We start from the raw sequence: 23563 nt of genomic DNA on the forward strand, positions 1-23563 counted from the left end.
GGAAGATGAGCCTGGAACATTCTGTGCCAGAAGGAAGAAAAGCATTCAAAGAATGTGACAAATGCTCACTGGACAAAAACGCCAGCCTAAAAGGTCTCTTACGGACAAATTTTGGGAAAGCTTGAACATCAAAATAATGTTAGTAATGAATTATAGCCTATTAAATAAACTTGTAAACCAATCAGTAAATTTTCAGTCTGATGAGGAATATGATATTTTCAATGTCTTAAATTGCCTCTCCAAAAATTTTTTGATTACAACAGAAAAAAGAATGAATCTATAAGAGACCATCTTAATTAAGAGATCAATATTGGCTGGGTCCAGGGACTATGCCTACAATCCCAGCTACTTGTAGGACTGAGCTAGGAGGGTCACCAGTCTTAGGCACGGACAACTTAGCAAGAGCCTGTCTCAAAATAAAACCAAAAACGGGACTGGAATATAGCTCAGTGGTAGAATGCTTGCCTAATGTGCAAGGCCCTGGGTTCAATCCCTAGCACGGGAGAGAGAGAGAGAGAGAGAGAGAGATAGATATCTTAGAGTGAACCTTCTCAGTTATGTGACAAATCAAGTCATGCATGCACTTCCTGGCAGGAGAAATGAGAAGGCCACAGGATCTGTTCTGTGACACTCCTAACAAAAACACATGATTTGAATCTAATGACAAACCATCTCAAAATGAGACATTTTACAAAATAACTAGCCTGTAAACTTCACAAGTGTCAAGATCATAAAAGTGAAGGAATGACTGAGAGTTTTTTCCAGATTGAAGATGACTAGCAGAACATGAGAAAGAAATACAATGCATGATAAAGTACATTTTGGGGATAACTGGTGAAACTTGAATAGGCTATGAGAATTAGATAACAGTAATATATCAGTGTTGACCTGCTTAAATTTTAATGATGGTATCATCGTGTAGGAAATACACTGAAGTATTCCCTGGGGGTGGGGTATCATGTCAGCAATTCAGCATCAAATGGTCAAGAAAAACTTCTGTGAACTCAGAACTTTTCTGTAAGTTTATTTTAAAAAAAAATACTTGGTTGATCTCTGAATAATACTTTTATTACAACTCCACATTATCTAGTCTTAGTTCAGTAACACACTAAACACAACCCTCATTGCCAGAGCAGCGTATATTCCTATCTTTGCTGTGATGTAGGAAATCAACGAAACTGCAAGTTTCATGATTAGTAAAATGTGTAGAAGCTGGATGGTGAGTATGAGGGGTTATTATATTTGTCTCTTTACTCTTTACCTATGAGGTTAAACTTCCATACTAAAACTATGGACCATCTCTGCCAATGTGTTATTATTACTAGTGCTGGAGGGAGCGAGGGAGGGGAGGGAGAAGGGCAGAGAGATATATACAGACAAATAGCAAAGATATCTTCACATAACTGGGGTGGAGGAAATCAGGGAGATGACAGGCATGGTAAACAGAGATCACTTTAAATTTTAGAAATTTTTCCTTTTAAATAAAGAAAAAAAAATCTAAATCTGATTGAACATAAATAGAAAAATAATTATTTTATTTTAAAAATATATATATGGCTATACTGACTCCAAAGGGAGGTGGCAAGTGGCCCCGAGGATACAAGTTCTCCTTGCACACATACACATAACACACACCACAGAGGAGGGCAGTTTTTAAATTTAAACTCCATAACCCCCTTTATTATAAAATTATCCCATGCAGAACCTAATTTCTGCTTTTGTCCCGTTTTGAAGCACACTATGCACAAAACTGAACAGGAGTGACAATGTACTCAGCTGCTGAGCTCATAAAAATTGGGGAGAGGGAGAGCTTCCTTGTATAGAGTGAAAATTCCAGCTAGAAAGTGGCCTGTTTCAGGATGAGTCCTACTGGGTATCCTGCTGAAAATCAATTCACCAAATCACTTGTCTTTTATTTGTAAATGAGTAAAGTTTTGTTTCTCTTTGTGCATATAATTTATTTCTTACAGTTAACATATTACTATATATGCAAAAGATAAAACAATAATTCTCCAAGTGTTCATGGAGCAAGGACCATGTCTAACTCTCTGCTCTTCGTAGTACATTCCACTATTGCTGATATTCCACTACTTAATTATCCCACCAATAAAACAGACATACACAAAAAGACTTTGCTTAGTCAGAGTTTTTATGTCACAAAAAAAATGACTCTACATATGGCCACAAAGAAATAGCAGTAGTTAAGCAAACTTTACGTTCCCATTAGATGGAAAGGCTTACCAGGTTCATTTCCTGAGTCAATTCAGAGAGGATTATTACTCCTATTATGCAGTGCTCCACAGTACCCTTTGGAGAAAATAACCAAGTTTAGCCTACGTGGAGACATGTGATTGGTTGGTTCTTACAGTGTAAACTGGGTAACAGTTACAAAATACTAAATACCAAAACATCACACTTACTTAATAACACATATATTAAAATATGTAGAAAAGTCACTGAGTTCTACAAATAAAAGGATTTCAAGCTCATTTTTTGAAAGATAAATTTCAGTACCCAGAGTTGAAAGGGAAAATGCTCACCTACCTTAGAGCTACATAATATCCTACAAAATATTTCTGGCACCTGAGACTTACCATAAACTAAGCTTCAAATTATGAGTTTAGAAAAAAAAAATTATGAGTTTAGTTTAAAATTTTTTTAAGACTATAAATAAGTCTGAGCAAAAAAAAACATGCTCTTTAGCTCTATAAATTTACTTTGACACATACTGTGACAGCTGCATTCAATAAGTAATTAATAAATAGCTTAGGAACTAATTAAATCCCTTGATCTAGTATCAGATAAAATCACTTAGACCCTTTTAATATTATTTAGTAGTGTAGAAGTATGGATTCATTGTGTCTATAATGAAGGCATATAAAGCACCCAATACAAAGGGTAAATGTATAACTGTTATTCTGGTATACATTTTCACAGCCTCTACTGTTTTTAATATAATTTCTTCCAATTTAATTTCAAAACTTTTTTCATATCAAAATTGATTTTATATACATATTATTAACAAATTACCCTACTGCAAAAATCACAGTGGAAATATGAAAATAGTAAGTGTAACTTTGAATTACAGTGCAATCATACTAAAACATTAACAGATGGTACATTTTTCAATTTTTTTAATGCCTTTATTTATTTATTTTTATGTGGTGCTGAGGATTGAGCCCAGGGCCTTGCACATGCTAGGTGAGTGCTCTACTGCTGAGCCACAACCCCAGCCCCCACGTTTCAAATCTTTTTTTTTTTTTAATTATTTTTTAGTTGTAGTTGGACACAATACCTTTGTTTTTTTGGTGGTGTTGTTGTTTTTAATGTGGTGCTGAGGATCGAACCCAGGGCCTTGTGCTTGCTAGGCGAGCGCACTACCACTGAGCCACAATGCCAGCCCCATGTTTCAAATCTTAATGCTGTAGTTGGCCATCCCTTCTAACCCTCACAGAATTCTAATAATAATGCTCACTTGTGTAATGAAGTTCAGATTACCTCATAATAACAATGAAACGAACAAAAGAAAAACCCCTGAATTCTTCAAGGCCTGATGAGGGTGCCTGATGGAGCCCCTAATTTCCCATTTCCTGAGGCATTCCTTCCCTGTGTACAGACTTGATGTTTCTCAAAATGTGGCTCCCTCGCCAACTGCTGGCCCAGTTGCAAATTCGACTCTAACATGAAAATGGCTTGGTACTGGTCTAAAACAAAATAAAGAGCATGTACCAGAATAGAACACAGGTAAGTAACTACATACTGTTCAGTTAAGCTGGCTTTTTTTTCTTTTTCTTTTTTTTTTTTTTTGGTGGGGGGGTGGTGAGTCTCTCTTGATGACAGAAACACAAAATTCATTTATGGTTTGACGTAAACTCCTTGTTGCAGAGCAGCAACCTGAACAGCAACCTGCTGCCATAGGTGACAACTCTTAGATACGCATGTAGAAAGGAGGCACATACACATGCTGGGAGTGTGGCAGCAATGGGGCTGCAACACTAGAGAAAGTGGGTGCCCAGAGGTCAGGACATTACAGTTCTAACAAACCTATAATTTTCAGAACAAAATTCCCACAAGGTGCTAACACCCAAATGAACTTTGTGGTACTATTTTTAGAGTACTAAAACAATAAATCGTCTTTCCCATGACTCAAGGCTAGGTCAAGTCATATACCCCAAAACAGTGCTAAATAAATATTCTTTTATGGTATTATAATAAACTTTCAAGATAAAACATTTTGTTTCTTCTGGTCTCCCAAAATTGACAAAGGTACATGCTAAAGCCCAACTTAAAGCTGAACTTACCAGATGCTGAAGAGGGAGTCTGAGAAATGCTAGCCAACAAAAATTATTTCATTTCAGTTGGTTTTCAACTTCAGCTTTATTTTAAAAGAACTCCACATCTATTTTTGTCTACTGTCATGACTATTACCAGTCTTAGTAAATGGCAAGAGAAGGACACTACAGTACTACTCCAAATTACAAACACAACTCTGAAGTAAGAAGCTCTGTCTCTGAATAAAATCTCCTCCTGTGCCAGTGCACGCTGCTCTCCTAGGGGATAAGAATGTGCTTAACTCCTGTCAAGTTTCAGATGATCAAATACTTGTTCACAGGGGTCTTAACAACGTGAATAAAAGAGAAGCTATGGGAGACAGTATTTCAGTCTGAGTTTGCAGTACTGCACTATGATGGGGTTACATCTAACACAGGGGGTGACTTTCAAAATTATTCAATGAGAAGGAAAATCCCAGAAAGTCAAAACTACCCCTAATCGCTAATAAACCTGTGCTGAACCATCCCTCCATCAAAACTGCCAAATAGCCAGGCACAGTGGCGCATGCCTGTGATCCTAGCAGCTCTGGAGGCTGAGGCAGGAGGACTGCAAGTTCAAAGCCAGCCTTAGCAAAAGTGAGGTGCTAAGCAACTCAGTGAGACCCGTCTCTAAATAAAACACAGAATAGGGCTGGGGATAGGGCTCAGTGGTCAAGTGCCCGGAGTTCAATCCCTGGTACCAAAAAACAAAAACAAAAAAACCTGCCAAATATTCCTCAAGACCCGTAACACATCACTGTTTTTTCAGATGACACCAGCTAAGGTAATTTTCTTTTAGGTAGGAATGTTTGTATGAAAAAAAAAACACATTTTTTCTTCTTTTAATATCCGAATCATCTTAAGAAAGAAGCATAAGGAACCAAGAGCAGATTCAGAATTCCTACAGCATCCTGGTTGCAGGTAATCACTGTAGGTTCTCTTGATTTTCCTTTTCCCGGTCCAAATATCTGAATTTATGTAAAATAATAACATACACTATGACTTTAATAATTTAGGTTTAAAATATTCTTGACAAAATGAAGAGTTAATGCAGTATAGTATAAAATAAAAAAGTAAAAGGTCAGAACACTTGTTGAAGTGCTAGTTACACACTTTACTAAATAATTATGTGATCTTATAGAAATCATTTAACCTTTCTAAGCCCCAGTTTTCTCATTTAGAAAATGAAACCCATTTCCCAGGGTTGTAATGAGAATTAGATTAGATCATATATGATCTAATGATCATATATGAAAGCCATTATATCCATGGTTTGTATATATGCAATATATATATGTCATAAATGAAAGAACATACATTTTTGCAATTAGAAAACACAATTATTTATGTTCTCCTGGTATGAAAATTATGTAAGCAAGCATGAATTTTATTGACAAAAACAACAAAGGATCCAAGGATAAGTAATAAATGATAATTAATATGATGTAATGCTGGTAGCCACAAGCCAAACCATAAAGCTTGAAGAAAAGCAGAATTCTAAACCAAAAAAGGCAAGTAATGGTGTTAAAGTAAGGTAATACTGACTTCTTACCTGAAGAAACTTCTTCACATCAGCAATAATTTCTCTGAAGACAAACTGGTCTTTCTGAACCTCAAACCACCCCAACTTAGTGATTTTAGCAATGACTTGAATAAGAGCTTGGATGACAAAGGGAGCCAGCTTAGGTTGTGATGCCACATAATTCAGAATGTAGTTTCCTACAAAGAAAATATTCTATGATCATTTGGACTTTTTGAGAAACATAAAGGTAATCATGTGAGGACAAAGAGGAGGCAATGACAGGTCTTTCAGAGAGATCTCTTCCCATTCCTTGATATGTGTCCTTATTTACCTTCCTTCCATAAAGCTTGGTTCAAAAAAGCAAATTTGTTCCACTGCATTTATTTATCAGGGGATAACCGGAGCAAGATACGAACATCACTTTTGTTTCTAAATGATTCTATCTACTAAAAATGCTGGGTAAATGCAGAAAACTGTGACCAAGCCAAATGGACCGAGCTCTCCGTGACATGTGTATGCCTGCATCTGCTAGCCACCTCAGGGCGCCTCACATGTGAGCGGCCACACCCGGCCTCATCTGGTGGTAGGATTTTCCATTCTGTATCAGATAATCTCCTTTCCATCACTTCATAGTCACACAAAAGCTGCAAATCTTAGGAAGGGTTGTACGAACTTCAAATCTTTTCATTTCAAGTCAGAGTGCCACACTGTCTATACTGGTTAGGTATTCCTTAACCACTTAACATGTAAAATTCTACAACCCTTTTGTTAAACTTCTATTTTTTCTCTATCTCTGTCACTGACAAAAGTTTTTGGTTTGTTTGTTTAGTTGTAGTTAAGAAAATTATCTTTATTTTATTTATTTTTATGTGGTGCTGAGGAACGAACCCAGGGTCTTGCACATGCTAGGCGAGCGCTCTACCGCTGAGCCACAATCCCAGCCCACTGACAAAGTTTTTGAATTGTGTTGTCATAATTTTATTTTTCTCATAAACCCTAAGGTTTTTATTATATAACACTGTATCATAAATCTCTTTTAGAACACAGGTCTACACAAAAACTTGTATGTAAATGTTCATAGAAGAATTATTTATGTTGGCCAAAAAAGCAAACAACCCAAAGGTTCATCAGCTAGTGAAGGGGTAACAAAATGTGGTCTACACAAGAAAATATTACTCTACAATAAAAAAGGAATGAAATATTGATACATGCTACAAGGCTGGAATGCAAAACACTTTGCTAAGTGAAAAAGCCAACTACAAAAGAGGACATAATGTATGATTTTATTTCTAGACAATGTCCACAAAAGTTAATCTGTGGAGGGAGAAAGCACATCACAGGTTCGTGGTACAGAGCAGGTGACTGTAAATGAATATAAGGGTGATGAAATATTCAAACCAAGTTGTGATAATGTTCAAACAACTGTAAATTGACTAAAAGTCACTAATTGTACACTTAAAATAAGTCAACTCTGTGGAATATCATACCTAATTAAAGCTATCTGAAAGAAATGGAGGAAGAGGAAAGCAGAAGGGACAGAGGGATGAAGGATTGGTTTATATAAGCAACCAAACCTAAGCTACACTTTCATTTGAAAGAAGGTGGGAAAAACAGCATTCAATCTAGGGAAAGAACATTTAAGAAAGGCACCAAGGCAGAAACAACCTGGCCTGGGGGAGTCCTTCACACACAATTAACAGGTTAGTACCAAAGAAGCTACAAGGCTGCCTCCACAAGAATGGGTCTTCAATGACAAGCTCATGAACCTTCAAATGGTACTTCACTGATAACCAACCATTAGCCATTGTTAACTACATTAAGAAGGTAAAAAATAGTGTAATAGACACAGAGGATCTGGCATTGAGTTCATGATTGGAAACAATGAGATATGTAAAGTGGTACCATATAATGAAGGACTAAGGATTTTGAAGCTGGCACGATAAAAGCAATTTGACTGTTACGGCTTCTACACATTTTCCACTTTAATTTACATGTCAATTATTATGATGATACATGTCAGATCTATTATATCATGACCAATCTTCTAATCTACTTGCAGAAATAAGAGTGGCAAATCAAAATAAAGAAATAAAAGAAATCCGTCATTTCTTGTTGTCTTGAATGTTTCTGTTTTTTCCAAATTTCATTCCTACATTTTTTAAATTAGAGTACAGATACTCTTCAATTTACAATGAAGTAACATGCCAATAACCCATCATAAGTTGAAAATCTCTAGTAAGATGAAATTTCATCTAATATACCTAACCTACCAAATATCATAGCTTAGCAACACATTACAATGTAGAATATTAGTTGTTTGCCCTGGTGATCCTGTGGCTGACTGGAAGCTGTAGCTTCCTGTTATTGCCCAGTGTCACATGAGTGCTATACCATTATCATCCAACCAGAGAGAGATCAAAATTCAGAATGCAAAGAATGGTTTCCATTGAATGCTTATTGCTCTTGCATCCTACTAAAATTTTTTTAAAATCTTAAGTTGAATCACGGTAAGTCAGGGAACATCTGCATTCCCATTTCAAAAACAAAGATTCTATTTCAAAAATGAATGTAGGTCAAATAGATAACCTAAATGCCTGTATTATTAAAGACATTAGATCAATATAGTTAATAACGGAAAGTACTAGGCCCAGATGGGTTTACTAGTGAACTGTACCAAACATTTAAGGAAGAAATTATACCAATATACCAATTATACCAATTCTCCATATCTTCCAAAAGACAGAAGCAGAGGAAATGATACCTAATTCATTTCATGAGTCCAACATACCTTAATACCCAAACCAAAGACATTACAAGAAACTACAGGCCAATGTCTCTCAACAAATTCTCAACAAAATATTGGCACACTGAATCCAACAATATATAAGAAAAATTAAACACATGAGATTTATTACAGATATACAAGTCCAATTTGACCCTCAAAAATCAATTAACATCTCATCAATAGGCTAAAGAATAAAAATAAAATCACATAATGATATCAAGAGATGCAGGGAAAGCATTTCACAAATGCAATAACCATTCATGAGAAAAAACTCTCAGCCAACTAAGAATATAGAGGGACTTCTTCCTCAACTAGATAAAAAACATCAAGTTCAAATCCAGTCTCAGCAATAGCGAGGCACTAAGCAACTCAGTGAGACTCCATCTCTAAATAAAATACAAAATAGGGCTGGGGATGTGGCTCAGTGGTCGAGTGCCCCTGAGTTCAATCCCTGGTTCCCTTCCCCACCACCAAAAAAAAACAAAAACTTACAGATAACACCATATCTAACAGTAAGAAACTTGAGGCTTTCCCACTAAAATCAGGAACAAGATAAGATGTCTCCTCCGACCACTATTTTTCAACACATACTAGAAATCCCAGCTCATGTAATAGGGAAAGAAAAGGAAATAGAAAGAATAGAGATTAGGAAGGAAGAAATAAAACTATCTTTGCTTACAGATGACCCAATTATCTATGTAAAAAATCTGAACAACAAACCCTGAACAAGTGATTACAGAACAAGGTTGCAGGATACAAGGTTAATATACCAAAGGCGACTGTATTCCATTATCAACAATGAACAGTGGCACCTTAAATAAAATACCCCATATCATTTATATAGCACTCCAAAAATAAAATACTCAGGTATAAAACTGATAAAATATATGCCAGACCTAAGCCAGAAAAATTACAGAGCTATAATAAAAAGAAACCAAAGATCTAAATAAACAAATGGCTTAAATCCAGAAAACTAACACCACCAAATATTTGCAAGAATTGGAAGCAATAGGAACTCTCATATGTTGCTGATGGGAATGCAAAATGATATAGCCAATTTGGAAGACACACTCTAGCAAGTGTGCACTTTGATATGTACCCCAAATTGGAAACTTATGTCCACACAAAATGTGCAAATGGATGTTCATAGAAGTTTTACTCACAATTGTCAAAACTGGAAGCAACCAAAACATCCTTCAATAGGTGAATGGATAAACTGTGGCACATCCAGACAATGAAATGCCACTGTTATTATTACAGAGAACCAGAAAGAAATGAAGTTATCAAGTCATGAAAAGACATGGAGTAACCTTAAGTGCAAATTACTAACTGAAAGAAGCCAATCTGAAAAGGCTACATACTATATGATTCCAACAATGTGACTTTTTGGAAAAGGAAAAACTATGGAAACCATAAAAAGATCAATGGTTGGGGGAAAAGAGGGATGAACAGGCACAGGGGATTTGCGGGGCACCAAAACTATTCTGTACAATACTATACATTATCAAAGCCCACAGAACATACAACACCAAGAGTGAAACGTAACAGAGATTGTAGACTTTGGATAATAATAACTTATCAATGTAGGTTGGTTGACTGTAACAAATGTACCACTCTGGAGCAGGATATGCAGACAGCAAGGAAGTCTCTGCATGTATGGGGGCAGAGATTGTATCAAAACTTTGTAATTTCTGTTCAGTTTTGCTATAAACCCAAAAGTGCCTACCAAAATAAAGTGTATTTAAAATGTGTCTGTGTGTGCGCAAAAGTCAAATAAACAAAAATCCAAATTTTAGACTTACATTTATAGTGTTTGAATACTTATTTTTAAAGCTACAAACTTCTTTTGCTTTCTTAAACACACAAATTGACAAATGTATGGATAATTTCTTCTCTAAGCTTTCTGAAATACCTAACACTCAACATGCTTAGGGAACAGGCAGTCAAATATATAAGGGAAAATGACATCACTGTGTGATTCTGACCATTCAAATTTGAGCTTAAAGATCCTAACACATAACACATTTTAATTTTTCTGACACAAATATAAAAATCATGTTAATCTTGAGGCTAAAGAAATCAACAATCTATTTCTATTATGAGCAGGAAGACAAAAAATCCTATACCTCAATTATTAGAGCTATATCCATATGAAATACAAACTTACATATACACACACACAAAAACTTAAAAGTACATTACTTCTGAAAAATATTTGCTATTTTATAGAACCAGGTTCCAACTATAAGAGGTTCTAAGCACTGTTTACCCACACACAAATTATCAAGGAGTCAGCTTTTGGTTTTCAATGTATCACAACTGCTTTTGACACAGCACTCTGAGAAACACTGAAGCTTTCACTTCTCCTGTCATTGAGCTATATGTCAACTTAAAGATTAAGAGCATGGATTCTATAAACTGAATGACAGCTCTATCATTTCCTAGTTGTGTGATCTTAGATTACACACAATATTAAATCTAACTTCTTCAACTTGTAAAATTAGGATAACTCATGAATTTGCTTGGAGGATAAAATAAGATGGTACAGATCTTAGCAAATATTATTACTTATTATTAAACTAATATGCTTTTTACTACATATTGCACCATATTATCACATCATTATTAACACTGGATTAGTAAACGAGACTTAACTATTAATCTTAATACTTCTAAAGTAAAATTTGTTAAAAATCATAATAAACCACTTACTGATATCAATCCTCTGCTCAACAGGTAAAGGACTGATTCGGCTGACAAGTTTTGAAAGACATGTTGCTGCAAGGAGCTGAGCATAGGATGTCTGTGAAGAATAATTTTTTTTTATTATCATCACAAATAAAATTAGAATAATCAAAATATTACAGGTAGTTTTTCTAAGCAAAAGTGAGAAGTTTTGTTTTTCCAAATTGATTTACAATGTATAAAATGAATCTACTTCAGATACATATATACAGATATATATCTTATTATCAGTGTATATGTCATGTCAGAATAAGATAAGGCAAAAATGAACTTCAAATGTCTAACTTTCAAGGCACAGTACTAAATTAGATGTCAAAGCAAGGTGCTTTTTTTTTTTTTCTGCCATGATGCTACTATATCTTTCCTAAAAGAATATGTGTTAATAATATCAAACTAAACACTAATCACAAAATTCCCAAATCAGACACAAAAATATCAATCATCAGAAAAATTAAATCCACTATCTCAACACAGAATTTCCTTACAAAAATGAAAAATAAAATGAGGTTGCACCAAAGTTAAGTTTCCAAGTGGCTCATCGTTAACCAGGCAAGGAAAGTCACTTACCAATGAGGAATTAATTAAATCACCATTGTTTTATTGTAGCAGCCTAAGTTATGTGTGCAGAGAAAATAAACCTTACTAGCCTTTTGGTGAGAACAAATGTTCAAAAATTGAAGACATGAAGCAACAACAAGTCAATTTAAAAGCAAGACAAATGATTTGGAAAGATTATTCCTAGCTCTCAATGAGTGAACAGATGTTACCAATACTGTTCATATTGTTAATATTACCAAAACTTTCTCCCTGTTTATTCTAGAAATCAACACTAAGTGTGATACAGCAAGAATTAGCCTCTCTGAAGAGTCTGTGTGGAATTATAGATCAGAATATTTTCAAGACAGTTGAGGAAACATTAATTCAATATAACTTGAAGTAGAATCTGCGAGACACTGGTGGTAAAGATATGGAGCAGAAAGGGCTTAGTTGGGCAAATTTTAAAAGCTTGTAAAAAATGTAAAATGTTTAAGCCAGACATGGTGGTGCATGCCGATAATCCAGCAACCTGAGATGATGAGGCAGAAAGATCACCAGAAGCTTAGCAAGACCCTGTCTCAGAATGAAAGGGCTAGAGGTGTAGCTCAGCAGTATAATGTCCCGAGTTCAATCCCCATTACTGGTGCGCAGCAAGAGTAACATGTTTCAAGCTTATAGTTTCATTAGCAGATATGCTATGGTAAACATTTGAGTCTATCATGCATTAATGAATCAGAGGTGCTAACAAAGTTTATTTACTCCTATGAACTTATCTTCAGTTCTGGGAAATTCTGTCAGTGGTCACTTATCAGTAGTAAAGTTGTACTGCAATTTTTTAAAACTTGGGGCTGAGAATGAAATTCTTCTGGATAAGATGACCAAGCCTCTATTATTCAACACTAAATGGCTTTGGAAATTATCTTTTTCTGCAAACTTAAAAATGTCTCGTAATGAATTCAACCTAAAATTCCAAAACTACCTAAAAGACAAACAGTGCTTAGTACTTATATACAGAATGACTACAATGACTAACGACAACATAAAATCATTTCAGTAACAACTGACTCACAAGAAATGACAAGCTGCTCTAGACATTTCCTACACTTCTGAAAGTTAAAAACAAGTAGTGAGATCTCTATTTTCAGATTCATTTTCTAAGTGCCAACTGCAGTTCCAACACCACCGTTCAGACCTTGATGCAAATAAAAAGAAAATTTCCATATTTCAAAATCCATTTAGCTGTGCAATTGAGGAGTTTCCACCTAATCTTCAATTGGAAGTGATTAATCTGCAATGTAATGACATGCTAAAAGGCAAATATCAAGAGAAGATATAATAGAATTCTATAAATGCCTTCTAAGTGATGAATATATTTAATTAAAATCATATGCCCATGGACTGATTTTAGTATGTGGCAGTACCTATCTATGTTAAAAGATATTTTCAAAGATGAAAAATGTAAAATTTTATTACGGATCAGCATTAACATATGAACACTTATAATCAATGCTGATAACAGGAAACACAACTCTGAAATTCATTAATAGTCCTAAAAGAACTGTCCTATTGTTTTCTATTAATAGACCTCTATTACAAAAAAACTACCTTCAATTATTTTGAATTTTACCAATAAACCTTTGAGGACATTTGTTTTCTCTCTTGTTATAGAAATACTCATAAAATATCTTCCATTTTGCCACTTGGCTCACAAAGCCTAAAACATTTACTTGATGGCTCTTTACAGAAAAAGTTGTCCAATTCTGGTCTATATCATGAGGCCTCTGACTCCAATGCTCATCATATCATTTCACAGTTCTTTGTCTATAGACCTATGCTTTACAACTAAACAATGCCCTCCTTTAGTTCATGTACATAAACCATTTAAGCAGTAGAGAGCATGATTTTATATGTCAGCACTTGCTAAACAATTTCTGAAAGAATAGCTCTGAATATAGAAGGTAGAATATCAAGTAGTAGCCAGCATTCTTTTGAATAATTCTTTCATGTTTCAAAGTTAACTACAACCTGCCTCTACCAAATAGATTAAAAAAAAAGGCAAAAAAAAAAGTTGTTCTAAAATGTAATTTTTTCCCACTAAAATGAGACATAAAAGGATCCAAGGTGGGGTTGGGGTTGTGGCTCACCTAGGGAAGTGCTCATCTAGGGAAGGTAAGGCACTAGGTTCGATCCTCAGCACCACATAAAAATAAATAAATAAATAAATAAAAAGGACACAATACCTACAACTAAAGAAATATTAAGGGCTGGGGTTGTGGCTCAGTGGCAGAGTACTTGCCTTGCATATGAGGCCCTGGGTTCAATCCTCAGCACCACATAAAAATAAATAAACAAAATAAAGACATTGTGCTCATGTATGACTGAAAAAAAATGTTTAAAGAAAAGAAATATTAAAAAAAAAAAAAAGGTCCAAGAGGAATCAAGAAATTATTTCAATTCATTCCTATTCTGCCTCCTGACTGACTATTCCCTAAATTTGCTTCCCTGGCTTTCCAATTCTTTCCCTGATTAATCTCTTTGACAATGAAATAAACTATAATAAAAAGATGTGGCAACATCTGTCATTGCTAATACACACGATTGATTAACACTGACATACATTCAGTGATCTCTCATGGTTAATTGTTGTTATCAAATACTTACTGTTCCTTGTTCTAATAAAAGTTGACACTTGCTGAGACATTCTGGGCTGTCAATAAGTTCCAAGAGTGCTTTCTCAGCCTCTATTCTTTGTGTAAGATCAGTCCCTATGTAGAGGTGAGTACATAATGCCTCCAATTCGGCCAAACTCTTGAGAAGAAAAACAAATTAACATTTTACGTGAATGAAAAAAGGTAAACACATTAACCACAGAAGACAATACAAATATCATGCCTGTATACATTAATCCAATACACATGTGCTGAGCTACAGCTACTTTCCAGGGGAAACCACGACAAACAGGCACATCTCCTACTCCTCCAATTACTGATAAATTAATAGTTATGCAATAACTGTACTATAGAAAAGGGAAGACTTGCCTGATCCAAGGAGTTAGAAAAATAACGTACACCAAGACCAAAAAGAGTGAGCCTGATGGGGGAAAAAAGACTAGAAAGGCCTTCTGTCTACTTACCACTAGAAAGGTGGATGGCAAGTAGACAAAAGGAAATGCCAGATGAGGCCAGAGGTTTGGGGGTAGGGGGAAGATCATGTACAAATTTAAGATAATTCAATTTATATTTTCATGTTGTAAAAATTTCAATGGTTCCAGCTATAAAAAAAAAAAAAAAAGTAACAGTAATTGTAAATATATGCTGATTTGGGGCTTCTGAACTGACTTGAAAGCTACAAGTGAACTATGATGTGATTTTTTTGACCCCTTGGCATTTCTCACAATTTAACAACTAATGTATTTTATAAGCAAAAAGACTAATTCATTATGTTTACAAATATAATCTCATCTGAAGATAGAAGACAAACAATCTGAAAGAAGAATGGAAAAATTGAGCTTGGCATTCCTCTCAGCTTAAAAGATTTTTGTGAAAGTCATCTTTCTAAAACAAGCTACTTCACTAGAAACTTGAATCAGAAAATTGTCCTTGGAGGACAAAAATACTGACATAGATTTCAGTGATGGGTAGGCAAATAAGTTACGGAACATTTCTAAAGAAATGACAATTTTGGTCTTTCCTGGTTTGAATTTTTGAGGCAGCATAAGAGCTACACCAGTCCAAACATTCCCTCAAGTGCGACATCTTTTTATGATAGGAATATACAGCTGTCACTGAAACAAGAGTCCCCTGGAGCTCAATATTCCTCCCACTCCTCTCTTCTGCTGGGTTCCTTCACAGCATTCTCTACTTCCCTATTCAGGCCAGAGCCCAGCATCCTAGACTTGAGACTCTTCTGCTAGAGTGAAAAGGAAAGTCCAAAAGTAACGTTTTAAATAGATCCCCAGAAAGGACCTCAATGAACCACTTTTAAACATTTCCCAACCTCAACTGACCCGACAAACTCAGATTACTACATATATTGTTCACAATATTAAAATGCACAGAAAATATATAATTCAAAAATACTAAGAATTCTCTTCTTCTCCAGGAAGAAATACAGAAATGAAAAGGACTACTTTTCTTTCCCCTGTCAACCTCAGAAGTCTTTTCCTTCACCTAATATATCTGAAGGACAAAAATTTTAGAACTGATAATACCCAGAATAATTCAAAACTAAATTGATCCTGCTGTCATGCATTCACCTAGACTTAAGATTTTTTAAACAAGTAGACTTTCACTGCAAAAAAGAACTAGGTCTGAAATAATTACAGGACCTGTTTAACAAAACAAAAAAGCAAAAAAAAAAAAAGAAGAAGAATAAGAAGAATCTGGCAAGGAGGCACCTGCCTATAATCCCAGCCACTTGGGAGACCAAAGCAGGGGGTTCCTAAATTCAAGGCCAGCCTGGGCAACTTTGCAAGACTTTGTCTCAAAATAAAAAATAAAAAGTGCTGGGGGTGGAGCTCAGTGCCCCTGGGTTCAATCCCCGATACAAAACAAACAAACAAAAAAACCCAAAAATCCTAACAATAACAATATCAGTGCCTACTTAATGAGGTTTGTTTGGGGAATTAGTTCATGCCATGTACCTTCTAGCTCGCAGTATATATTATAAAGGCTAGTTTTGATTATTACCTGAAAATAATACTGTAATCAGTTGAATTATATCCCCCTAAGGCAGGTCCAAGCCCTAACCCTCCCACAACACCTAAGGTCTCCTAGAACTGTGTGGCCTTACTTGCAAACAGGGCCTTCACAAAGCCTTACTTGAATTAAGGATCTCGGGAAGATATCATCCTGGATTTAGAGTGGGCCCTAAACCCAATTATTGGTATCCTCATTTATAAGAAAAGGAAAGGCAGACTTGAGGTGCAGAGCAATAGAGGGCAGAGGGCCATGAGAGGGTGTGCTGGGAGCCATTAGCCAAGTAGGTATGACAATTTCTTTGCCAGCGTACCCCATGTTGCTTAGTGGAAGGACTCGTGGAAATAGGACATTTTGCAGTGACATTGCATGTAGGTGACCTTGCTCAAGGACCAAGGCGGATCCGGGTTTAGGGTGTTCCCGGTTTAGAATAATCCGGGTTTAGGGCGTTCCTGGTTTAGGACTATCCAGGTTTAGGGTGGTTCCAGGTTTAAGGTTATTCCTGCTGGGAATAGGGTGTATCCTGCTGCCTGAGTTCCCCTTGAGTTCTCACGGGATTCAGACAGTATTTTTTGGGAGACAGAAGCCCAGTGGGGGTGGATTTGGGCAGAGAACGTGGATTTCCCCAGAACGTGATTGTAGACGGCTGGTGTGAGTTCGGGAATAAAGAGTTGCTGTTTGAATCTACAAGCTGTGTGGTGGCTCGTGATTTTGTGCCCAGCCAGACTGCGGCAAGGGTGGAGGCAAACCAAGGACTGCCAAGGACTCAAAAGCCACACAAGCTAGAGGGGGCATGATAGGGCTTCTCCTCAGGGACTCCAGAAAGAACTGCCTTTCACCTTCAGAACTATCAGAGAATAAATTTGTGTTGTTCTAAGTCACCTAGTCGATGGTGATTTGTTACAAGAACCCTAAAGACCATCAAACGAAGAAAAAAAACTAATACAAATATTAATATTAATCAAGTGGGAAAAGTCAAGTGTTCTTTCATTATAATGGTAACATACATATGCCTTGCAGATTAAACCTTTTTAAGGAAGAATAAAAAATACATTCATAAGGACCCTTACCCTGATGGAAAGGCATTGTCCCACTACCAATTTATCAGACAATCATCTCATTAGCATTTGATTTTCCAGAGAATCTATAAGGAAATTTTATTTTTCACAGTAGATAAATCTGCATCTTAGTTTTATTATGTATTGATATCTGAGAATATGAGAATGCTTCAGAAAATGGATCCATTCCCACTGTGTAGACAATCTGATTTGGGTTATTAAAACTGCTATACAAGGCTTAAATCAACCATAGAAGTTCATCTAAATAAGTCCAACAAGGAGAACTGGGTATCATGTACCTCCCATAAAGAACTTTACTCTCTAGTAGACAATGATGTAATCCTACTGCCAATCTAAATCAAGATCTTCCTAAGTATTCTGGTCCTACTTGACATATAATTGGTTCTCAACTGGCCTTTCTACTCAGCAATTCTCAAACATGTATCTATCAACAGGTAAATGCTGAGTAAAAAGCCAGGCAAAAAGTATCTATTGTGCCAGGCACAGTGGCACACACCTGTAATCCCAGTGGCTTGGGAGGCTGAGGCAGGAGGATTGCAAGTTCAAACCCAGCCTCAGCAAAAGGGAGGTGCTAAGCAACTCAGTGAGACCCTATCTCTAAATAACAAACAAAATAGGGCTGGGGATGTGGCTCAGTGGGTGAGTGCCCCAAGTTCAAACCCTGGTATCAAAAAAAAGTATATATTGTAACAGGAAACAGCCAGGTATAGGAGTAGTACAGGAAGGAGGAGGAAGCCAGTAGGGATGACAAACAGGCACAAGAGCACAAGGAAACTTTTGGAGGTGATGGGTATTTTCATTTTCTTGATGTCATACATATGCCAAAACACATTTAGTTGCACAGTCGATGTATATGCATTTCATGACTCAGTTATCCTTCAACAAAGTTAAAAGGAAAAAAGAAAAAAAAATGTTCCTAGGAAAAAATTCCCTAAGAATAAAATTAAATCACAAAAATTCCACTTCAATTAAATTTAAAGCTCTTTTCAATTACTTCCCTATATTTTTCCTGGTTTCTGAATTAAGCTTCTTGGTTGCCATTCATAGAAACTCCTTCATTTTAAAAGTTACTCGTTTCCCACAAACTGTTTCTTACTACCTTTTCCTAAGTATCCCGGAAGGCTTGATCCTCAGCCTCTTGGAGCTCTTCAATGATGAATTAGATTACACTTGTTCAAGAGCTTTAGAGTTTATAGAATGGATTCCCACCTTTTTCCCAAACCAATCCTAAAAACACTCCTGCAAAGTACACATTTTCAGTATGCTCATTTTACAGATGAAAACACTGAAGCTGACAGATCAGGTTAAATGGTCAATTCTAAGAAAAATGCAGGTCTACAGGCTCTGAGCACATGTTGTCTCCTCACAATCTGCCATCTGGCCAACCTTTACTCATCTATCATCTACCTCCAGGTGATGTCCTAACCCTACCTGTAGCCTGGTCTGTTAACCATCTTAATATTTGTCTACAAATGTCTTACTTTTGGAAATCTAGAAAGATGTTAAAAATAAACCTCAAATATCAGAAACTGAATTGAGCATGTTTTCCACAGATTTCAAGTGTCCCTTTGATTTCAAAGGTCTAGACCAGGATCTAGATTTATATGTTTGATGTTATCTTCAGCTTTTCCCTCTTCTTAGGATTTTGCCCTCAACTCCTGGAGGTAATCTATGTCTTCCACAACAGGAGCACATTTGCTTAGGGCAGGGGCTGATAGTCATAGGTTGGAGGTAGGCCTGTTTTAGGGTGGTGACTGAGGGTTATAAGGTATCACTGTAACTAGAGACTGAGTCCAACCACATAGGTAGTCGTCCAGCCATGCCAAAGTCATGAAGCCCCAATAAAACTCTGGGTCCCAAAGCTGGCAACAGCATCCTGGCTTGCAATACTTAGTGGTACATACAGCCACACATTGAGTAGCATGTCCTGAGGACAACAGAGGCTGTTTTAGAACTTTCCCAGACTGTCCTATGTGTCTCGTTCCTTGAACAAATTTTAATGTGCATCCTCTCCTTATAACAAACTACGACTATAAGTATTTTGTAAGTCCTGACAAATTGGGGAACCTGAGGTGGTATGGGAAACCACTGAACTTGGAGACTGTGCCATCAAACCATAGTCTGGCAAACTCCAGAAACACAACTCATTTGTCATCAAGCTCTACCAGTTCTTTTTCTACAAAGACTCAGACCCAGCACCTTCATATGATAATCAGAGAGAGCAGAGCAATCAAACAATATTTTCTAACCGTGGCCTCCATGCCCTGGATTTCTTCAAAGGCTGCTTTAGGAATGAGAATGGAGGGTTGTGGGTCTTAGACGCATCACGGTTAGATCTGAAAAATAGAATTTGGTACTCACTAAGTTACCTTAGGAAATTTATTTAACCTTTCTAAGCCTCCCTGTTGAAACTGCAGATAAAAAGCCCCCCTTTCCAAAATAATTTTGAGACTAACAAAGAAAAGATAGGGGAAAGGCTAATATAGTGCCTGCAACAAGTCAGATCCACAATGAATGATAATCATTCTCTTTAGCTACTGACAGTTCTCAATCACATCTAGATTAAAGCAGGTGGCCTGACTGGAAGATTAAGAAGCATGGCTATTGTCTCTGGATCTGAAACCATACTAAGAGTAAAATAGCTCAGTGGAGTCCTTACATCTTTTCTTACGTATATCTTCAGTTTCATCAAAATCCCCCAATCCTCAAGAGTGCCTCCAGCTTGTCTGTTCCCAGTTCTCCTTCCTCACTCTGCTCCTCTATCTGGACTGCTTCCTCAAAGATGATCTAAATCCTTTACTTCTTTGGGGACATAGAACTATAACTCATAGCTTTCTAACCAAAATGCATGTGCACTGAATGGGTTATAGAAATAATATGATGCCCCTCCCCAGGCAGCCAGGGAAGGGCTGGGGATATGGGGAAACTCCACAGATAGCCTTTGGCTGTTAACAGTTTATGTTAATCAGCTACACAATTACCATGATGTGAAAAAGACTATGGCATAACATTTAAGTAGTACCCATTGGCAGGTGATTATAAGGTATAGAAAGTGGAAAGAATATGGAACTTACTGTAACCATGGGCAAGTCACACTGTTCTAAAACTGCCTCAAGGAATAAAAATATATATGCACATCTCTTAAGGAATAAAGTGTATACATGTACTCTCTTAATGGTGGTATTCAACTTTAAAAAGGGCATGTGAAAATCAAAACGCTAAGTACTGGTTATCACTACTAACAAATACTCTGAATTAACTGGTTAACAATATGAAATAATGCACTAAAAGAATTCAAACTGAGAAGTGGGAAGCCCCCCCCCAAAAAAAAACAAAAAACGGTGATGTCTTATTTGTCCAACTCCACTTTTTCAATTTTTTTTTTTTAGTTATAGATGGACACAATACCTTTATTTTATTTACTTATTTATATGTGGTGCTCAGGATGGAAGCTGGTGCCTCAAATGTGCTAGGCAAATTCTACCACTGAATTACAACCTCAGCCGCTACAACTCCACTTTTAAGCGTCCACAGCACCGTAAAGTACATTCTTGGGAAACCAATATGAAGAGTTCTGACATCAGCACCGTAAAGTACATTCTTGGGAAACCAATATGAAGAGTTCTGACATCAGCATGTAATTTTTCCAACACTTTACACCTAAGTATGAAGAAGTATTCCAGGACTTGGTGATTTACTCTGCATCATCTTTCGAAGTCCAAAAAAGTTCCACAATACTTTTAATTTATCCCAAGATTTACACCTGCACTATGTACATCTGATTATCTATTTACAATCCATAAATCCTCTCTGTGAGATTCTTCCTGTGAAAATTTCCCAGAGGCCATATTTACTAAAGTGGTAATAAATATGTTATTTTGACCTGGGGACCCTTTGAAATGGCAAGAAGTCAAAAGGTAATGTGTGGGGTTCACTATCTCTTGGTCCATAAAGTCCTGGAGCTGTCAATTACCTGACAGAGTGGCTAGTTGAAAAGAAAACACCCTTTGGAAGAATCAATAAATAAGGAAGTAATAAGTCAGTGTGACCACAGGGGACCCAAAGAAGTCTACAATAGTAATGTGATACTTACATACACTGTCACCACATTAAGAAACTGCCTACTTCTCCAAGGTCATCTCCTGCCTTCTCCAGCTTCCCCTGGTCTCTTCCCTTTCATATGAACCTTGTGCTCCAGCCAGAATGAATTTCTGCGATACGCCACGGTCTTCCACAATGTTTTGCTTTGGCTCATATTGTACTTTTGTCTCTTAAGCTTTCCCTTCTTTACCAGGCCACCATCTAATTTGTTTCAAGGCCCACTAGACTGCAAGTTTCCTGAGAGGGGAACGCATAAAGTGTGCTCAAAGCTGTATGGTCAATACTCAATAACCAACTAAGGAGAGGATGCAAGGAGGCTCAAGCATCTCTTCCGAGAAGCACAGCAGCTGCACTTCACAGCCTCCCAACACACACCCACACACCCCCTTTTCGGTGCTCCCTGCTCCCCCGTGACTAATTCTACCACAACATTTTTCACGTGTGCTGTAATTACCTGCAAGCTCTAGGAGGGCACCGATAAGTATAATTCCCACACTTGGCACAGTGCTTGAGGCACAGTAGGGCCGCTCGAAGGGTGCTGCTGACTGAGTAACTGAGCCGCCGCGTCGGGGGCGCCAGAGGCTGCGCGGGCCGTGCCCCGCAGCGCGCGTCCCAGCGCGGCAGCTCCGCGCGCGCCCGGCCCCCGGCTGCTCTCCGGCCAGCCCGCGCCGAGCCCTCCTCCGCAACTCCCCACAGCCCCGGCCCCGCCGCCCCGGCGGACCGAACCCTGCGGGGTCCCGGCCGCCGCAGCCAAGCGGAGCTGGTCCTCCGCGCGGCGCGGGCTCCACCTGCCCCGGCGCCGCCACAGCCGCCGTCCGCGCCCTCCCGCGCCGCCGCGCCGGGAGAGTCCCGCCGGTCTGTCGCCCGCCCAGGCGCGGCCCCACGGTGCGCAGCGCGGACGGGCGCGGAGGCTGCGGCTCCGGCCGCGGCCTTGCGGCCTCCACCGCCTTCCTCGGCCCTGCGCCTCCCGCCGCAGCGTCCCGCGGGCTCAGGGGCAGCGGGGCGTGGGCCCGGCGCAGAGCGCACTGACCTGGAAGTGCAGCGCCATCTTCCCGTGAGGCGGCGCCGGCCGCAGCCCGAGCGCCCGAGGGCAGGGACAAGGCGGGCGCGCGGAGCCCGCCACCCCGGGGTCCTTGCGCCGCTCGCTCGCGTCCCTCGCCGCTCGCGTCGGCGTTCTTGGCGCGCGGCGGGCGGGGCTGGGGGCGGGGCGGCGCGCGGAGGGGCGGGGCCTCCGGCGGGCCAGCCAACCGCCCCCAACCGCTGCGCCGCCAGGGTCGTGACCTCCGACCCTGCCCTTGACCCAACTACCGCGCCCAACTTTCTGCGTGGACGCCACGTCTTCGTTGTGCCACCGGTGCTCCGCTCTGGCAGCACAAATATCGCTCTTGGCTCCAGCTCCCGCTTCGCCACGGGTTTCCTCGTCCTTTACCACCCTCATGCCAACTGCTGCCCTTGACTGCTGACCCGCTGAGCCCAACTCCATTGCTTCTTTAAAATTGTTCAACTTTATTTTGGTTAAAATTAAACAGTACCTACGGGGTGTAAAACATTGTGAAATTCTGACTTGCCTCTGACTCCTTGTTTGTAGGAGTCTGTTTTTAAAATATGAGCTTGTATTTTACACCTAATGATTCCACTGGAATGAAAATATTTTGGAGTAGACGTGAGGTCGACATCAGGCCTTTCTGGTGCTCTTTATTTCTCTGGAAATTCAACAATTCCATTGGGGCCATTGTGCTTTAGTGTTTTAAAAGAAAAACTAGCTGAAATAATCCTTATGATTCAGG

At 38.3% G+C, this 23563-nt stretch overlaps 1 protein-coding gene across 1 annotated transcript in view; it reads right to left on the reverse strand.

Moving 5' to 3' along the window:
* Ranbp17 (RAN binding protein 17) overlaps positions 1–22898 on the reverse strand; it is a 296032-nt gene extending 273134 nt beyond the window's left edge. The window contains exons 1-5 of the mRNA XM_027938663.2: positions 22807–22898; positions 14561–14707; positions 11330–11420; positions 5863–6029; positions 2242–2307 (exon numbers count right to left, since the gene is read on the reverse strand). Coding sequence (XP_027794464.2) covers positions 2242–2307; positions 5863–6029; positions 11330–11420; positions 14561–14707; positions 22807–22824 — 489 coding nt within the window. The 5' untranslated portion in view covers positions 22825–22898. The remainder of the gene's footprint in view (positions 1–2241; positions 2308–5862; positions 6030–11329; positions 11421–14560; positions 14708–22806) is intronic.
* Between the last annotated feature and the right edge of the window lie 665 nt (positions 22899–23563).

This window comes from Marmota flaviventris, chromosome 5 (assembly GCF_047511675.1).
Source record: "Marmota flaviventris isolate mMarFla1 chromosome 5, mMarFla1.hap1, whole genome shotgun sequence".
In the NCBI taxonomy this organism is placed as follows: Eukaryota; Metazoa; Chordata; class Mammalia; order Rodentia; family Sciuridae; genus Marmota; species Marmota flaviventris.